Here is a 20,205-nt window from a genome sequence, read left to right as displayed (position 1 = left end):
CAAATGCAAAATTCGCTCCTGACCCTTCCAAAAGGACAGGAGAGAAATCTTCCTTAGCTCTCTTTGTCCTCCTATTTAAAATAAAAACTTCACTTTAAGGCATGGATTGGGAGGAAATTAGCTTGAATTCACCCTTGGAGACGCCTTGGACAAACTTAGACTTGGAAATTTGGAAAAAAGGTCAAGAATTTGAGCATTATTGCAAAATTTGCTCCTGACCCTTCCAAAGGGTCCAAAGTGAATTTCCTTAGACTCTTCTCTTGCTCCCAGTTTAGACCTCAAAGCTTGCTCCTACACCTTGACTAAGTGAGGAACGACCTATCTATACCTTGTGAGCAAGTTGGAACAAGATGGGATGAGGAAATTGAGCCTAAAACATGAATTTCGCTCTTGACCCTTCCAAAGGGTCCAGAGCGAAATTCCTCTTTAGGTCCTGTCCTTCCAAAGGTACCTTAGTGAAATTGTCAGGATGTGCTTGTGATCCAACATTTTGAACTAGGCGCCTCCTTAAGGTGATTTGTTAGCATGTCCTAAGGTGAGAGCAATGTGAATGAGGGTGAAGTATTGAATGTTTGAATGATATTCAAGTCTAATTCCTCAAATTCGCTCCTGACCCTTCCAAAGGGTCCAGAGCGAATTTCCTTAGATCTCCCTTCTTTGCATCAAGCTTAGGTTCCAAAGATTTAATTGAAGTTGATTGAACTTAGAGGCACCCTTAGGTATGCATTTGAGTAGGTCATGATCACTAAATGTGAGGGGTTCGAGCATAATTGCCAAATTTCGCTCCTAACCCTTCCAAAGCGTCCAAAGCGAAATTTATCTAAGCTCCTGACCCTTCCAAAGGATCCAAAGTGAAATTCTCCAAAAGACCTAATCCCTCAATAGAAACATTGAATGGTGGTCATGCATGGCAAGAAAAGCACCCAAAAGTCAAGTCTAAAGCAAAGCTAAGTGAAAAAGGATGTGAATTGAGCCAAAAGGAGCAAATTCGCTCCTGACCCTTCCAAAGGGTCCAGAGTGAATTTCTTCAAGAAACATTGTACCTTGCTCATACCTTTGAACTAATCCATTCCCAAGCATTTTTTAAGGCAAACCACTTGTTTTTGATGAGGAAAGGTTGAAAATAAAGTCAATGATGGAAAAATTGAGCCTAAAGGAGCAAATTCGCTCCTGACCCTTCCAAAGGGTCCAAAGCGAAATCCCTAGAAGGACCCCCTATTTTGCCTAATGCAGTAAAAGAGCCTTGTTTTAATCTAAATTGATGGCGAATTGACTTGATCATGATAGGGGGAGATTTGATAAGTTAGGTTCAAGGCAAAGAAATGATGAATGGAAGATGAATAGCATTAAAGAAAGAATTTCGCTCCTGACTCTTCCAAAGGGTCCAAAGTGAAATTTCCTAAACCTCTATTTTGCTCCTTGTTTGAGACCAAGATCTTTGTTCCTATGGCATAGTTGAGGGAAGATTGATGTGTACTTGCCTTGAGAAGTGAATTGAAATGAGGGAAACGATGAATTTGAGGCTAAATGACAAAATTCGCTCCTAACCTACGTTACCCCAAGTTTCTAGGATGAGGGGACGGGGGGACGAGGGGACGAATTTCCAGGATGGCAATTTTTTTTGCCAAATTTGGGGACGGGGGGGGACGGCAAAGGGGACGACTATATAAAATATAGGGAAAATTTAAAATATATAGGAAAATTCTAAATGCTCATATGAAAACATGGATAAAGCATGCATCTATACATTATATTCATATGAAAACATGGATATAGCATGTGTATGATACTATGAAAACATTTTAGAATGCAAACATCGAACATACAACATTATCAATAGACTCAATACTCAATATGCACTCATAATTCAGAATTTCAATTCATTCACATTGTCAATATGCATATCATAATATATATTAAAGAAATAACATACAAAATGCCCAAAGGCCACACTGCTGCCATATTGTTTCATTGTCAATTGCGATATGGAAATCAAAATAGTACTAAGTAAATACTAAAAAGCAAAGTATAATATTTATTATTTAATATTTTATTATTTAGTTTATTTTCTATTTATAAATTTTAAAATTTATAATATGAATTAATTTAAAATTATAAATATTTGATATGAATTAATAAATTTAATGTTGCCTTTTAATTTTTGATAAAGGGCCCATGTTAGAAAAATAATAAAATATAGATAGTCGTATTTTGATTTCATAACTATTCAAATTCAATAATAAAAAAATTGATAGTCGTTTTTTAAATTTTTTCAATATAGAGGGCCCATGTTAGAAAAATTACAAAAAAATTGAAAATACGACTTTTTTTAAAAATATTTTTCCCAAGCTCTAGATGTGGGGGACGTCTAGCCGTCCCCAATCCGTCCCCAGCCGTCCCCAACTGCCCCCCGTCCCGGGGACGTCCCCTCAAAATTCTGACAATTTGGGGAGGGGGGGGGGGACGTCCCCTGGCCGTCCCCAAGTCCCCAAAACGTCCCCGGGACTGGGACGGGGGTTTTCAGGTAGGGGACGCGTCCCCGGGTTTCGTAGCTCCTAACCCTTCCAAAGGGTCCAGAGCGAATTTTCCAAAGACCCTCCCTTTTGCTTCAAAAATGGACTAATTTCATGTCTTGGAACCTCAACTAGGACGTTATCATGCCTTGGAAACAATTGAAGTAAAGAAAATGATGAGAAAGTGAAGAATTTGTGCAAAATGCAAAATTCGCTCTTGACCCTTCCAAAGGGTCCAGAGCGAAAATCTCATTATAGGTCCTGTCCCTGGAGAGGGTCCAAAGCGAAAATCTCATTATAGGTCCTGTCCCTGGAGAGGGTCCAGAGCGAATTTTATTATAGGTCCTGTCCTTGGAAAGGGTCCTGAGCGAATTTCATTCTAATGCCTTCTTGTTGATGATTTAAGGTGAGAAATATCATTTTAGGATGAACATATCATGTATTCTTAATCACCATTTTTGTTTGTTTTGCAGATCAACAAAATCAAGATGGAGGAAGATCAGGCCAGGACAAGGGCGACCTCTTCAAGTTTCATCATCATCAAGGACACTTCAAATGCGTGAGAGAGGACTCAAGGTGCTACTAAGTTGAAGGACTTCAAGTGTTCAAGGAATTGCAAGCAAAGGAGTTGACCATCCTCAGGGACCTCATTCTACCACATGGAGAAACCATAGGATGTCAAAAAGAAGGATCTTACAAACACTTCAAGGCGAAGTGAGCTACTAGAGGAGGAGTGACTTGACCGTGAAGAGGCTTCATCAAGCACAAAAGAGTCAAGGAGAGGTACATCATTCATCGAGTACATCGAGGACAAAGGAAGACCAACCAAGGTCAGTGCAAGGGTACATTGAAAAAGCAGATAGTTTCAGAAGAGTTAATCAAAGTTAGCTTCTCATCATCATCACATTGAATATCAAGAAATACAATGTTCCTTGATTAACCAAGCACAAACACAAGACAAGGTGGCATCCCAGTCACTGTTCCTCCAATCAGATAGGTCCACATCAGCATGTCCAGATTCAATGTACCTGACTCACCAGTGATGGCACAAACTTTGAGACACCTACCCCGATTTCCTATTGGTTCACAAGCATTAAATGTAATTTTCTCATTGGCTAAGGGAAGTTTGTTGTAACAAACCCTAATTAGGGTTTTCATCTTGTAATCCTAGCTATTGATTGTAAATCAATCAAAGCCATTGAAGTGTAAAGAGCTCTCTATATAAAGCTCTGGCTCTTCATTTGTAAAGGTTAATAGTTAGTTAATAGTGGTTAGAGTAGCTAATAGTCAATAGGGAATAGTCAGTAGAATAAGCAATTAGAGTAGATTAGGAAGAGAAGGCAAGAAATTATTGCCTTGATTGTAAATGAACTCCATTTTCATTGAAGTTAAGGTGAAGTGTGTTGTTTCTTTGCAATATGCATGGTTTCTTGTTGAATCTTCATTTTAGATGATAGATAATTAGATTGAATGAAGGAAGTTACTGAATACACTCACGTGGAATCCGCCTAGTCCAAACCACTAGCCTCTTGTTGATTGTAAGGGTGCCCTGCGTGGTCAACTGGCATTGAATGAGCTTAATCTCGAATTGTTATGCGTCTATTATTCATGCATTAACTTGAATGGTGATCAGTGTTTGACGGTGATGATTTGAACATCTTCAGAACTACCCTAGAAGATCGCACTGAGCTGGCGTTGAATTGTTCAATTTGATGGTGAGACCTAGCCCAATAGGACTCCACCTAGTTGTTCATCTACCTTCTGACATTCTAGGTCTTAGATTAGACTCTCTAAACCCTTGTACCTTTTGCTATTTCTTTATCCTCCCCGGTGAGTAGATAGGACTTGAGTTCCATCAAATCAAGCATTCAAACATACAAACGTAAGTCCCCTTGTGATTCCAACATAATCACATCATACCACAAGAGCTTATCCACACGTAGAGACCCTACATACCAGAACCTTGGAGTTGCCTCGATTGATCCTTAGGCGAAATCTTCAGCATTCAGGGAAACTTTGTTCAAGAGAGGATAAGATACCTTGGTATTTTATTCTGTGTTCGCATGTACATAAAAAACCCATCAACAAGTTGTTGATGTGGTTGTTGCAGACCCAAGAAAACATGCCCACAACTTTTCCCATTATAGAATCAAGGACATACCAAAAAGCCACAAAGTCGAGAAAGCTCATATGCAAATCACCACCCAATAAATTCTATTCCAAAACCCATGTTCTTATAGAGGGAAGAAAAAGTGAAGCGAAAACTTCCGGTATGGAGGAGTTGGACAAATTATTTGGAGAATATCAAGGAAAGACTGCTAATTACAAGGTGGCTATAGCGTCTAATAGGTATTTGGAGTTAGTGAGAGAAGTTGTGCAAAGAGGAAATCAAGGAAATAATCAAGGTGACAATAGAAAGGAATTGAAGCATAAAGTAAACAAATTAATTGCACCCACATTTGATGGCATAAACAAGATCTTTGTTAGGGCTTGGTTGCAAAAACTACAAAAATATTTTACACTAAGCTCCATGATAGAAGAAGATGCAATTCAGTTTGCTACCTTGCACTTGGAAAGTGTAGCATATGATGGGTGGCATCATGGCATCATCACACAAAGGAATGGGCTTGTGCAGAATTTGGAGATTCCACCAAAGGTTATTGGACAACTTTGGGTAAAACAATGGGGAAGAGTAATTCAAAAATCTATTCAAAATAAAACAAAAAACCTAAATGGATGCATGTGTAGTAGAGTTCCAAATGTTGAGACATGGACCAGCTAGGACTCGAACCTAGGACCTTCCATACACTGCTGGAGTGCTCTACCACTGAGCTACTGGCCCCTCTTGGACCAGCCCATCGTCGGTCCGGATGTGGCTTGATTTCCACCAACACCCCCCCTTAAGCCACACCTCTCGTGTGCTTGGGGCTCCTAGTCTGGACCTGGCTCTAATACCATGTTGAGACATGGACCAGCTAGGACTCGAACCTAGGACCTTCCATACGCTGCTGGAGTGCTCTACCACTGAGCTACTAGCCCCTCTTGGACCAGCCCATCGTCGGTCCGGGAGTGGTAGAGCACTCCAGCAGCGATAGAATGTCCTAGGTTCAAGTCCTAGCTGGTCCATGTCTCAACACCAAAGTGTTGCAGTTAGGGTAGAGAAAAGGATCATTTTCCTCTTTGTTGAAGGCTTATTTAAGCCTCTTAAGGGCCTAGTTAAGGCCTTGACAAACATTCATTGCAAGAAGCTATCAAGAGATCCTTGACACTTTAACCATATGTATTAAGGAATAATTTTACATAATAGTCAAAAGCACATACTACTAGATTCTAGAAGGGAAACTTTCAAAGGAGTGGATGAAGCTCACATCCACAAAAGACTACGCAATAGCCATTTACAACAAAGAAGATGGATGACATTACCAAAAATGAACTCAAAAGTAATAAGATATGTTTCACTTGTAGAGATCCATTGAAACTTGGCTACAAATGCCTTTGCAAGGGTCAAGTACATTACATGGAGGTTGTGTCAAATGTTGAGAATGAACCTAAAGAACCAAAGCCGTAGAGGAGTAAACCATAGAAGATAGGAGAAGCATGAAAGATAGCAATGGCACTCTTGCAGCACTTTCAAAAGCACCAAAGTACCACCCATTCTGGGTTTGTGGGGTATCAGTCGAGAATTAGATTACCATGTTCATAGATAATGCAGCCACCTACAATTTCCTTGATAGAGCTTGGTGACTAAGAGGGGATTGAAAGTAGAGGATTTTTCAAGGTTCAATGACATTGTTACAAATAGATTTACAATCCCCTAACAAAGATCATGCAACAACTCAAACTAATCCTTTGTGACTATGAGGCATGTGATGATTTTTATGTTGTGTGGTTAGGAGAAACAAATATGGTTCTGGGAGGGCAATGGTAGCATTCTCTTAGGGAATTCTCTCAAAACAATCACTCCATGGAGTCAAAATTTAAATTTCAAGGAAAAGATGTAACTCTTAGAGGTATGTTTGAGGGGTCACCCAAATGATAAATATAAGTGTGGAAAGAACACTCCACAAGGGACAAGTTGCATGGGAAGAAATTTGCTTGGTGGAGAGCATGCATAATATTTCATCTTCTAGTAAGGAGCATAGATATCATGTTGATATTTGAACTCTTTTGGATAAGCATAGTGTGGTGTTTAGTAATATGCCTACAAGATTGTAAATAGATGGACTATCCCAATGTATCATAGAGTTGCAACTAGGCTCCAAACCTATCATGGTAACTCATTATTGCAACCCAAAGACACATAAAGAGGAGATGGAGAAGGCTATTAAGGAGCTTCTTAGAAAGGGCCAGATCATATCCATCTTTACCCCTTTTGTTCCATTAGTGGTCCTTGTGAAAAAAAAATGGCACCATGAGAATGTGCATAGATTACAAAGCCTTCAACAAGAGGACAATAAAAAATTGATACCCCTTTCCCAAGATCGATGAGCTCATTGATAAGTTGCTTGAGGGAATTTATTTCTCAAAGATTGATTTGAGATCAAGCCACCATCATATTTGTGTTTGCAAGGAGGATTATGGATATTTTGAGTTTCTAGTCACATCATTTGGTCTAACTAATAATCAATTGAGAAATTTTGTTTTTGTATTTTTTAATGATAGTTTGATATATAGCAAGCAACAGGAAGATTATCTATGGCACTTGGATACAATCCTGCAAAAGAATCTAAGTGTGAGTTTGGGGCCACAAATATTTTCTACTTGGAACATGTTATTAGTACTCAAATCATGTAGGTGGATCAGCAAAAGGTTCAAGCCATTTTGGATTGGCCACCCCCTAACAAACAAACGCATTCTTTGGTCTATGCAACTACTATACAAGGTCAGTTAAGGGATTTTCTCAACAAGTAGCACTCTTGACTAACATGACAAAGAAAGAAGCATTTGCATGGATGGATATAGAGCAAGAAGCTTTTGATAAGATTAAGGAGGTAATTAACTCATGCCCTAAATTTGCCATACTGGACTTCTCACAATCTTTCGTTGTAGAATGTGATGCTTAAAGAGAGGGAGCTAGAGTTTCTAATTCAAACAAGCCACCCCATAACATTTGAGAGCAAAAGGTTGGAAGATTCAGAAAGGGGTTTTTCTATTTATGACAAGGAGTTGCTTATTACACCGAGAGACGTAACACTACAATGGCACCCACCCAACTTTTTTATCTATGTAATTTTAATGATAAACAATAGATTTTTTTTTAATAATTTACAGACTAAAATCTAAATTAAAAAGAACTTTCTATTATTAATATTTATTATGACTAGACAACGGATAATTTAAAAATAAGTTAAAGACTATAATCTAAATTAAAAAGAAACTTTCTATTATTATTATTTATTAAATACAAAAAAAAATATTTTTGAATCTACATTTTAAAAAAACAAACCTAAATTAAAAAGCAACTTTCTATTATTATTATTATTTATTAAATGTAAAAAAAATTATATTTTCAAGTCTAGATTTAAAAAAAACTTCTAATTTAAAAAATTATATTTTTAAATCTAGATTTAAAAGAAAACTCTAATTTAAAAAATTATGTTTTTAAATCTAGATTTAGAAGAAACTTCTATTTTTTTCATACAAATCATTTCATATTCTAAAACTAAATTCTAATAAATATTAATCATATGAAATTTATTAATCTATGCTTATCAAGATTCAACTATGTAGTTTTTGAGTCAAACTCATTGCCCCATATTTCATGAGTAGTGATTCGCATGAACCCATCTCTGATGAGAATGAATGGTCCACTTAACACTCATTGTATCTAGGTGATGCTTATAGGGGTGAAGCATCGAAACTTCCCAAGAGGTCACCCATCCCAATACTACTCTGACTCAAACACGCTTAACCATGGAGTTTCCCCCATTGTCAAGCCTAGTTAGCATGTTGCAACATTTGTGAAACCTTCAACAAGTGTTGTTCCTTATGAACTATTCATCATAGTGCCCCTTTGGCTCATCAATTGATAAGTAGAAGGTATTTTTTGTAGTGTCAAGTTACAATATTAATATCAAGATTCAAATACATAGTTTTTGAGTCAAATTCATTGACACATATTTCATGAGTAGTGGTTCACACTAAACCATCTCTCATGAGAATGAATGGTCCATTCAGCACTCATTGCATATAGGTGATGCTCATAGGGGTGAAGCATTGGGAGTTCCCAGGAGGTCACCCATCCTAGTACTACTTTGACTCAAGCACACTTAACCATGGCATTTCCCCTTAGGTAAAGCCCACTTAACTTGCTACCCCATTTGCAAAATCTTCAACAAGTGTTGTGCCTTATTAACCCTTCATCATAGAGCCCCTTTAGCTCACCAGTTGATAAGTAGGAGATATTTTCTATACTGTGTTGATTTATAATATTAATATCAAGATTCAACTACGAAATTTTTGACTCAAACTCATTGACCCATATTTCATGAGTATTGTTCACATGAACCCATCTCTCATGAGAATGAATGGTCTAGTTAGAACTCATTGTATTTAGGTGATGCTCATGGGAGTGAAGCATTGGTAATTCCTAGGAGGTCATCCATCTCAATACTACTTAGACTCAAGCACAAGCACACTTAACCATGGAGTTTCCCTCAAGGTCAAGCCCACTTAGATTACTACCCCATTTGCAAAAAACCTTGAAAAAGTGTTGTGCCTTACGAACCATTCATCATAAAGACCCTTTAGCTCATCAATTGATATGTAGGAGGTATTTCCACAGTGTGTTGAATTATGATAGTAATATTGAGATTCAACAAGATAGTTTTTAAATCAAACTCATTAACCCATATTTCATGAGAAGTGATTCACATGAACCCATCTCTCGTGAGAATGAATGGTCACAGGGGTGAAGCATTGGGACTTCTCAGGAGATCACCCATTCCAGTACTACTCTAACTCAAGTGTGCTTAACCATGGAGTTTCCCCAAGGTCATGCCCACTTAGCTTGCTAGCCCATTTGCAAAACCTTCAACAATGTGTTGTGCCTTATAAACCATTCATCATAATAAGTAAGAGATATTTCCCGTAGTGTGTCAAGATATGATATTAATATCAAATTCAACTGCATAGTTTTTGATTCAAACTCATTGACCCCATATCCATGAGTACTATGGTTCACATGAACCCATCTCTCATGAAAATGAATGGTCCACTTAGCACTTATTGCATCTAGATGATGCTCACAAGGGTGAAGCATCAAGACTTCCCAAGAGGTCACCCATCCCAATACTACATTGACTCAAGCACGTTTAACCATGGAGTTTCCCCCAAAAGGTGAAGCCCACTTAGCTTGCTACTCCATTCACAAAACCTTTAGCAAGTGTTAAGTGCGCTTGAGTTAGAGTGGTACTAGGATGGGTGAACTCCCAAGAAATTCTAATGCTTCACCCCTGTGAGCATCACCTAGATGCAATAAGTGCTAAGTGGAGCATTCATTCTCATGAGAGATTTGTATGTGTGAACCACTACTCATGAAATATGGATCAATGAGTTTGACTCAAAACCTACACAATTGAATCCAATATTAATATCGTAACTTGACACATTGTAGAAAACACCTACTTATCAAGGAGAAGCTTGCCATTATATGCTTTGGCAAAGTTCAAACAAAATCTAGTTTGTGGTTAAACACACAACTTGAAGTTCTTGTTGGGTTAGCAAGATCTAATTGAAAAGCAACAAAAATGGGTAAACTCCAAGACTCAAAACCTACACAATTGAATCCAATATTAATATCATAACTTGACACATTGTAGAAACACCTACTTATCAAGGAGAAGCTTGCCATTATATGCTTTGGCAAAGTTCAAACAAAATCTAGTTTGTGGTTAAACACGCAACTTGAAGTTCTTGTTGGGTTAGCAAGATCTAATTGAAAAGCAACAAAAATGGGTAAATTCCAGGACTATGGTTTTGATATATAGTATATGAAAGGTAAAAAGATATAGTTGTTGATGCCCTTTCTAAAATGTTCACTACTTGTTCTTTCTGCCATGTCTAGTGATTGAAAGGTTCTTATCATAGCCAACATGCCAAGAACACATTTGCTACTGAAATCTTACAAGGAAGTGTGCAAGATGGCAAGTATGGGGCAGTAGATGGTCTCATTTTGTACAAGATAAATCTATTTAGTACCTAAATCTAAGATGAAAGAAAGGATTTTGAAAGTCTTGCATAATTCACCCATGGCTGGTCACATGGATTCTACAAAACAACCAAGCAAATTAGGAAAAGGTTCTCTTGAAAGGGCCTTAAGGATGATGTACTTCAATACATCAAGGAGAGCACAACTTGTCAATGAGACAAGGCAGAAAATGTTTTTCCTAAAAAATTATTCCAACAATTACCTATTCTAAATCATAGTGAGAGAATATCCATGGACTTCATTTCAGGCCTTCTAGAGGTAACTAGTAGAGAGTGTATTTATGTGATTGTAGATAGATTAACCAAGTATGCACCCCTCTTTGTCATTCTTGCAGATTTCAAAGCAATTCAAGGTGCTGATTTATTTTTCAAAAAAGTGTGTAGGTTGCATAGCTTGCCTAAAAACATTTTCAATGATAGGGATAGCAAATTCCTTAGCTCCTTTTGGTAGGAATTGGTTAATTTGAATAGTACCAAGTTTACTCCCAATACTAGTTATTGTCCACAAGCAAATGGTCAAGTAGAGATAGTGAAAAAATGGGTTCAAGGATATTTGAGAAACTATGTCACAAATCAACAAGCAACATGGGTCAAATGGTTGCACCTTGGATAGTATTGCTACAATACAACCCATCACATGTTCATCAACATAACTCCACTTATGACATTGTATGAATACGACGCATTGGCTTTCACTAATTTATTGTTTAGTAACAATAGGGTACTAGTAGCTAGTGACTTGGTGGAGCATAGCTGAGATATTTTGAGATCATTTAAAGATCGTTTGCAACAAGCACAAAATCAACAAAAGCTCTATGTAGATCAACATTATAAAGATCATTTGAGGTTGGTGATATGGTTCTTTTGTTTCTACAACCTTATATGTAGACCTCTATTAAGCGAGCAAGGGCTGAAAAGCTCAAAGCCTGTGTCTATAGACCATATAGAGTTTTGAGGAGTGGGTGAAGTAGCCTCTAAGCTGGAGTTTCCAACAGGCAATTGGATTCACAATGATTTCCAGATATCTTGCCTCAAAAGAGCATTGGGCCAACATATTACACCATTAGTTGATTTGCCGCCCCTAGACAATGAGGGGGAACCCTATATTTGTACTAGATGCCATCGTTGACATATGAGAGAGGAAAACAAGAGACAAGATTATTGCAGAATAGTTGGTCCATTGGGAAGGCCTACCCAAAGAGAACGATACATTGATACTTGTGAGAGGCCAAAGATATTTGAACGTACAGCACTACATTGCTTGTGGTTATGCAATTCCAGTAAGGGGGGACTTATAATGTCCCCTTTCCATTAATTCATTATGCAGTGTTCCATAAGCCCATTAAAGTTTGGAAAAATTAGCAATACAAAATAAATCATATTTAATGGCATTTTTTGTTTAATTTTGTCAATTTTTGACAATGCATTATGGGAGTCACAAGTTGACTTTTTGAAGAGGCCAATGGTATTGTCAGAGTGGGGATGCTAAATTATTGTAGTATTTTGACTTTAATAACAATTGCTATTATGGCAATGCAGTGGACCCTCTTTTGTGCCATACAACGATGCATTTGACTGTTAGAACTGTCTCTCTTTTTGCTGTTATATTTTTGCATTAGTGTTCTGTGGCTGATTTGATGACAAAATCCCTTGAATTTGAAACTAGAGGATGAAATCTCTTTGGCTCCCTTTGGTAGTCTCATCCAGGGGGTTGCATTTGTGCTTAAAATATTCTCTTCATTTTTGGCAAACATTTGGTGGTCTGTCCTGGTTGTACACAGTACATAGTCAGTCAGTTCTGGGTAATTATTTGCAGATCATCACATGTGTTGCAGGTTTGGTGTGGTTGCATGCTGTTATTTATCTGTGTAATCCAGTTTTTTGTTGTCAAAAAAATACAGTATTTCAGTGTGATGTGTTGTTTATAAATCAAGGTGTAGTAAGTTAGTTATACAACTTTTGTAAAGGTTATTGCAATACACCTTTCTAGGTAATGCATAGATGGGCAGCTACTCTTGCGATATTTGGTTAAGGTTATAACGTTGCCACAGAATAAATGACAACAAAATCTTACAAAATTGACGGTAATATTTAATCAGCTTTGAGAACTCTGCATGAAAAACGGGTTGGAATGATTAGTTCCTCAATATAAAATTCTTTTAGGGACACCAATGAAGATTCCTTATTACAGCAATATAGGATATGGTTGCCAGGGGCAACTTTTTAAGGTTTAGGTATATAAAAGTCTCAAAGCAATCATCATAAATGACAAAAAGCAGATTTACAATTGGACTTTATCAACTAAAATTCAAAAAGGTACTGTGTTTTCTTCTCTAGATGGTTTACTCTCAAGACAAGTTTCCTGCCATTTTACGAGACTTTGGAGAATGAGAGTTGGGACAACACATACCGTATAACCTGAACGATGACTCAACCCCAAAAGAAAGCTCGGTAGTGAAAACTTCTAATTAACATTTAATTCTTTGACCTTCAAAATTAGCATATATAAAGCAGATATGTACAACAGACAAAAGCTGCACTAGAACATATTTATGATCTAATTTTGACAGACTCGGGAATAATCAAACGCAGCAACTATATACAACATTCTAAAAAGAGAAAGCAAGGGAACATGAAAAATTTTAACCTACAATGCAAGCGCTAATGCTTGTACCCATAAAACCTTAATTATATTAGGCTTTAGAACTGGATCGAGCATAGAAAATATTAACAATTGCAAGTCTGTATCCAACAGTTTTAAAATTGTACGTTACAGTAAAGTGGGATACACAAATCCAAAATTCCATAGAAACAGGATCTAGTATTCACCTGGGTGAAGAATTCTCCATCAGGTCAAATGGCAGGATTTGATGCCCCATGATCTGCAGTCAGCAAAATGGAAAAAGAAAAGCAAACAAATTAAGCAGGAAACCTGTCAAAGGTTTGTAACAATACTTTCAACTAAGAATTTATCCAAAGTAACCTAGAAATTTTTCTGCTACAGTTTCAAAGACCAATGTTTAAATTTGAAGACTGGTTGAAAGCATGGATGACTAATTGTAAAATAAGTCTCGTAATAAATGCAAGAAAATGGATAAATTAAATATCCCTTGATCTAGAAACAACTATTAATATTATTTTGCTCGGGTACATAACAAACAGTAAGCAACATCATATGAAATTTGGTCTGTAATTTTTCATAAACCTTGAAAGAGATCTAGGATTGCCACAAAACGAACCTTGTTTGCGATTGCCATTATTCAAACACAGAAGGAACTTGAATAACAGTTCTATTGGCCTCTGTCTGCAAACAAAATGCAAACTTAGTTCATAAAATAGAATATAACTGCAATAAATGATTAGATATAACATCTAGCATCATACACCAAAACATCCCATTGTCAAATTAGCACTTATCCATCATTGTTATCTTCCTATTAAATGCATAATCAAGAGAGTCAGTTAAGTATTACAGTTATACTATCCTTGGCGATCCGCTTATCACGATAACAACTCAGTACGCTGCTATGATTATTATACAGCGATCCAGGCCACCTTGGGAAGAGAAAGAGACTGCGTTGCCTTCGAGATAGATTGCACATTGTATATACGCAAAAAATGGTCAAAAACTCACGATAAGTCGTGAACCGTGTGCCACGGCGTTTTTTAACTAGAAAAATCGCGGTTTTTCCACAGACGTCTTTTTGCCGTTTCAACCCGAGAAAATGCTAAGAAAACAGCAGGAACTTGCAGGAGTCGCAAAGTTGACTGATAAATCGTCAAGTTTGACCCATTTCAATGATTTCGGGCCATTTTTTGACCATTCAAACATTTGTCTTTGTTTTCGTTCGCATTTGCAAGGGTTTATTTTGCCGGAAAAAGGGATTGTCGAGAGGGGCTTGGTGATTTTAAAGCAGGGTTTGGTGATTTTCAGAGCTTTTTGATCAATTTCAGAAAATTATTTTTATTTGATCAAAAACCAAAGTTTATTTGAAAAGTGATTTGATTATTTTATGCCTTACTGTTAGCGAAAACGGTTGGATCCTGATACATATCCAGCCAGTTTTTATGACAAAGAGATTTTGAGCATCTCGGGGAAAGCCAGGATTCCGAGAGGATTGACCAAATCACGAAAGGTTATACCCTTGAAGCTTCACTATCAACCTACAGAACTATAGGCTAATTTATTATCAGATCATTCCATTTTTTATTTATTTTATACCACACAATTGAACAATAATATACTTGTAATATGTTACTTTAATTTAATATTATGTTACTATTCATTGTATAATAACATCAACAATCTAAAAATTAATAAAGAAATAAATAGAAAATTAATAGTGCTCTATTTTTATAAAATTATAAAAAAAAAAAAATTTAAATAGTTTTTCATTTTTTTCAATCCTTGGTGGTTTTGAATCTTTATTGAAATATTTTTTAAAAAAAATTCATCTTTTAATTTATTAATTTATTGTCAAGAAAGATTTTTACTTCTATTAGATCAGAAATATGACAGCATTTGTAAATCCTTTGATAAAAAATTAATATCTTAATACTATCTTATTATAAAATAATAAGAACCAAGAATAGATGCTTTTTTAATGACACTTTGATTATTTTGAGATACTTATTGCATGGAGATTTAAGAGAGTTTTGTTTACAAGTCTGTATGTAGAAATAATTCAAGAATTTAGTTGAGGTAAAAATTTCTATAAAAACTTGTATTGCACGTGTGTTGTAATTTAGTCATTTGAGAGAGTTAGTTTGCAAGTCTGTCTGCTGAAATAACTCAAGAATTTAATTGAGGTAAATAGTCCAGTAAAAACTTGTATTGCAAATGTGTTGTTATCAGTTTCAAAATTTGATAATACATTGTGCAAGTTTTGGAGTGTCTAATTTTTCTTCACTGTTGAATTGAAATTTGTATAACATTCCTATCAGGATTAACATAAGAACCATTCCGTACATCTTCACTTTTTCTCATTTATAATATAAACGACTTCAAAAATTTTACAGAACACTTCTTGTTAATATAAACTATGGCATATGCATTAAAAAGAAAGCCAACTTTTATTAGGATACTCTAGCAACCAATAAAGCATCCCCTTTCTACCAATGAAGCAATTTTCGGGATTATATAAAACAAGGAGATATAGCAACAAATGCTATATCTTTGAAAATTCAAACCAGACATGTAGCATTGAAACCTGATATCATGAGACTGGATAAAATTTCATTGGTTCATCGTCAATGGAAAGCCTAGAATGTGCCATCAGAACTGCTTCTTTGGCACAAGTCAAAAAACTGTCCCCAAAAAATTAGATGAAAATTCCCCTAGAATAGAAAGGATGGAACAGCCGAAGGATGGGCAAGTTTTTTCACCAAGTATAACACGTGTATCAAAGAAAAACAATGATACAGAGAAACATCATAATACAAGCAATGTTATGCATATAATCTTCTAGTCACCAGATGAATTAGCAGAACTATATAGCATAAACACGGGAAAACACATTACAGTCCGTCTTCAAATAATTTAACATCCAAGACGCAATGCTTGATATTAGGCATTAAGACACCTGGACTACCTTATTGCAGCTTTAGGTTGAACTCGAAGATCACACTAACAACCTAACTCATCCATATTTCAATGCTTCGGATTCTCCATAGCATCTCATCTGAGTTATGGACCACCTTAATGCAGTGTGGGGATTTCAATTTTGAAACCAGGGTCACTGTCTTTACAAATGCATCTCTTACACATCACATAACAAACCCTAGGATAATTTTATTTTACAGCCACTGCTAAGCTGCTTTAAGGCTTACAGTTAAAGCAATATCCTAAAGCCTGAAGGACCTAATGATCTACTTCGGGAAATCTTGTTAATCTTCAGTAGAAAAACCAGTTTTATTTTAATCTAATCTCATTTATTATATAGTGCAAAACAACCCTAGGTTGACCTTTACAAAAGTCCAATGTTTTCCCAACCCAATAACTGAAAAGAAGAACAGGCATGAAATAGCTCAACTAGATATGGATTTTGATACCATCTCTCCAGAAAATGTTGTGTTAACACAAATAATGTGAATCTCTTACTCTCCTCTATAATTCGAGCATAATTTGCAGAAAAAACAGACTTGTAAAGGAAACCAAGTAGTCCAAAGGCAAAGTATTGTAGTTATTTTTCCCTAGAAAATCCCAATTGTTTAACTATTCTCTTCCATTATAAGCATGAAGAAATACATCAACCCTCATCAGAAATGTCCCATTTATATGTCTAAGGAAACCATTCAAAAAAACCTCTCCAGATATTCCTCTGCCTTGGCCCTGTGAGCATAATTTACCATACATGTTAATGAGAGATGACCAGTGCTCATTACACAGCTGAATCCGAAAAAATCATGTTGCGCAAAATAATTATATTTGAAAACCAAAAACCAATCTACTCCTGTAAAGCTAGCAAATAGACACCCAAAAACACCTTGGAAGCGACAAATTATAAGGTATGAATCAAATTCCCTGTTAAAATTTCTTGCCAAGCGAAGCTTTGTAGAGTATATTTGTAAAACTAAACAGAAACGAACTTCTGAGCAAGTTAAGTTAATCTACAATTTGGTAGGTCCTAATTCTAGACATTTAGCAGGAAAGTAAGATATATATGGAAAACTTTTACAGAACAAAACAGAGAGATTCAATTCAACAACGATGCAAAAAAAATACACAGACAAAATCAATTGCTCCTAATTCCAACCAATTGAAATCGCATTCAAGATTAACAATCATCATGGCCATATTTAGAATGAACACTGACCAGGTAATTACTGAAATGGGTCCTTCTGCAACTAGATGAGGAATCGCAAACGAGTCCACCGGATTTTATCGCATTTAAATTGTATTTTGTCTGGGAAATACCGAAGGGAATCTGCTTTCAATAATCGTGGACTCCGGAATCCTCCCCACCCCCAATAATTCTCTTGTGATTATCATTACCTACTTAACAATGCAATTACAAAAATTTAAGTTGACTGGTTTTAAAGATGACTCTTCATTAATCCATGGGCTGCGGCCGCCGGGTGGTCCATTCAATTTATTTCAAACCGAGTTTTAAAAAAATAGAAATGTATGCAACTTTATATAATGGGATTTTTCATATTATCAGAATATTCGACTGTACTAAACAAATCTTCAGGATACGATATTAAAAATGTCGTTGCTTTTTCTTTAAATATTATATAACGGTATAACTTGGAAAACTTTAGTCTTTGGAGTTTATTTTAAGGGGAGTTTCTTCAATATATAAATATATTGATAAAAGGTCAGGTTTTTCCCTATGTTAGTTGTTTAGTCATACATATTTTTATATGTTAATGTGTGTGTTTATTTAATATTAAATACATGGGCATATTTTCATATAATATTATTTACTACTTTCTAGGATACCATTTTTTTTTAGATTTGAATTTCTTAAAATTAAGTTTTTATATTTGAATTTGTTTGACTCTCACCTACATCTTTCTGATTTAAGATTGACTAAAGACAAATTTGCATAATGCGGTGTTGTGTTCTTTATTTAATGGTAGTTGGTGCATTTATTATGATAGTTGGGATTTGATGATATCGACATGTCATTTTCAATGACACTCTATAATTAGAGCACTTAAATTAATCTAGTTCTGCCAAAAAAAATTCTATGAGCATGTGTATGACCAAAGAGTAATGTTTTTGATCTTGTAAAAATATTTATGTAAGTAAGTTGACCTAAGAAAACATTTTTGTGTTCTTTATTTAATGGTAGTTGGTGCATTTATTATGATAGTTGGGATTTGATGATATCGACATGTCATTTTCAATGACACTCTATAATTAGAGCACTTAAATTAATCTAGTTCTGCCAAAAAAAATTCTATGAGCATATGTGTATGACCAAAGAGTAATGTTTTTGATCTTGTAAAAATATTTATGTAAGTAAGTTGACCTAAGAAAACATTTTTTCTTGTGACATAGCAATCCTACTTAGGTTATCTTAAATGTTGTTAACCTTCTAGATATCAAAAGAAGTATATGAAGCCACAACAAAAGGGCAAAATGAAGAACAAAAGTCTACATATTTCACAATACAAGTTCATGGATACTATATATACCTATAGTCATCTTGTCCCTTCATATCATATACAAAAGTTTATGACTCCAAGGCATATATTAGAATAGATATCTTAAATACATCTATATAAAAAAATGTCAAGAGAGATGTCAATTTAAACTATTTTATTTACCTTAAAATTACTTTATTTTACTTTAAATTATATTTACTACATACAAAAACATATAAATGTCATTGTATCTACGTTGTTTATTTTTTTCCTATCATAATTTTTTAATCTAATTTCTAAAATTTGATTATTTACGTCTAATTTTTTTATTTATATTTTAAAATTCATATCATTATTCAAAAAATCATTAAAGTAAAAATTTATAAATTATATTTTTAACTAAATTAATTAATCTCTACTAATAATTTGAAAAAATATATTTGTTATACGTTATTTTGATTAATAAAAGTAGGGATTTTGAAAGGGCCTAGACCCTTGTACATAAAGAAAGATATGTGATAAGCACTACAGAACAAAAAAGGACAAAGAAGAGAAACAACTAAAGCTCAGCAAAAGCCAACGAATCAAACAAACAACCAACCCAAATTTAGGGCGGTTTAAAGTCAAATTGCTCCAAAGATTTTTGCTTCATAGTGCACAAGTTAACTTGCTCAATGCTTATTTTCTTGACACAAGGAGAAAGAAAACAAGCAATATCATTCAACCTTCAATCCAAAGAAGAAGTGTCCATCTCGTTGTAGTTAATAGGGGCTTTCCCTCTGCTTTCAACCTTTTGAACTTCCTTATCAACAACCTGTTTCTTTTCTCTTTGAATAGATTGACTTTTCTTATTTGTGGGACAAGTAACATTAGAGTGTCCCACTTTGCAAGACCAATGACAAACAATAGAAGAGTCTTCAAAAACAATCAGCTACACCCAAACTTCATAGTTGAAGGAAAGGGTAACTTGAGAAGGGAGCTCATCTTTTCTCTATAAGCACACAAAAATGAGCAAACATCAAACGCTTCTTAAATTTTGTGATAGAATCAAAGTGTTAGAAAAAATTTTAAAAGATTCCCGGTCCTTGGATGGCAAAGGAAGTTCTTAAAGTTGAACCCACACAAAGAACATACTAGTATCATCCCTCAAAGGATTAAAACCAAAACCTCATTTTTTAAGGCAAAGCTCATTCTGCCCCAAAAATCAAGTTCCATGTAAAAGGGTCCTACAACAATTTTCTAGATATGAAAAAGAGAATACGAAAAAATTATTAATCATTGTAGCAACCTCCACCTTACCTCTTAGGTTCCACTTCCTTGTCATCCATCTTTTGACAATATTAATGTTGGGATGGTTCTCGTAGAATTTCCCAACAAAAGAGTTACTAAA

General features: G+C 35.4%; 1 protein-coding gene across 3 annotated transcripts in view; it reads right to left on the bottom strand.

The window, feature by feature from the left end:
* The window catches only part of LOC131079047 (L-aspartate oxidase 2-a, chloroplastic), a 36,259-nt gene extending 18,463 nt beyond the window's left edge, over positions 1-17,796 (bottom strand). Inside the window, exons 1-3 of one of the 3 annotated variants that reach the window (XM_058016925.2) lie at positions 17,537-17,796; positions 13,961-14,025; positions 13,551-13,603 (exon numbers count right to left, since the gene is read on the bottom strand). In XM_058016925.2, the coding sequence (XP_057872908.1) occupies positions 13,551-13,603; positions 13,961-13,978 (71 nt within the window). In that variant the 5' untranslated portion in view covers positions 13,979-14,025; positions 17,537-17,796. Of the gene's footprint in view, positions 1-13,550; positions 13,604-13,960; positions 14,026-14,105; positions 14,128-14,194; positions 14,798-17,536 lie in introns of those variants that run through there. The other 2 variants (XM_058016926.2, XM_058016927.2) reach the window with 2 other exon arrangements.
* Between the last annotated feature and the right edge of the window lie 2,409 nt (positions 17,797-20,205).

This window comes from Cryptomeria japonica, chromosome 4 (genome assembly GCF_030272615.1).
Source record: "Cryptomeria japonica chromosome 4, Sugi_1.0, whole genome shotgun sequence".
Taxonomy (NCBI): domain Eukaryota; kingdom Viridiplantae; phylum Streptophyta; class Pinopsida; order Cupressales; family Cupressaceae; genus Cryptomeria; species Cryptomeria japonica.
The sequence above is the reverse complement of the archived record's forward strand: the minus strand, read 5'-3'. Positions and strand labels throughout refer to the sequence as shown.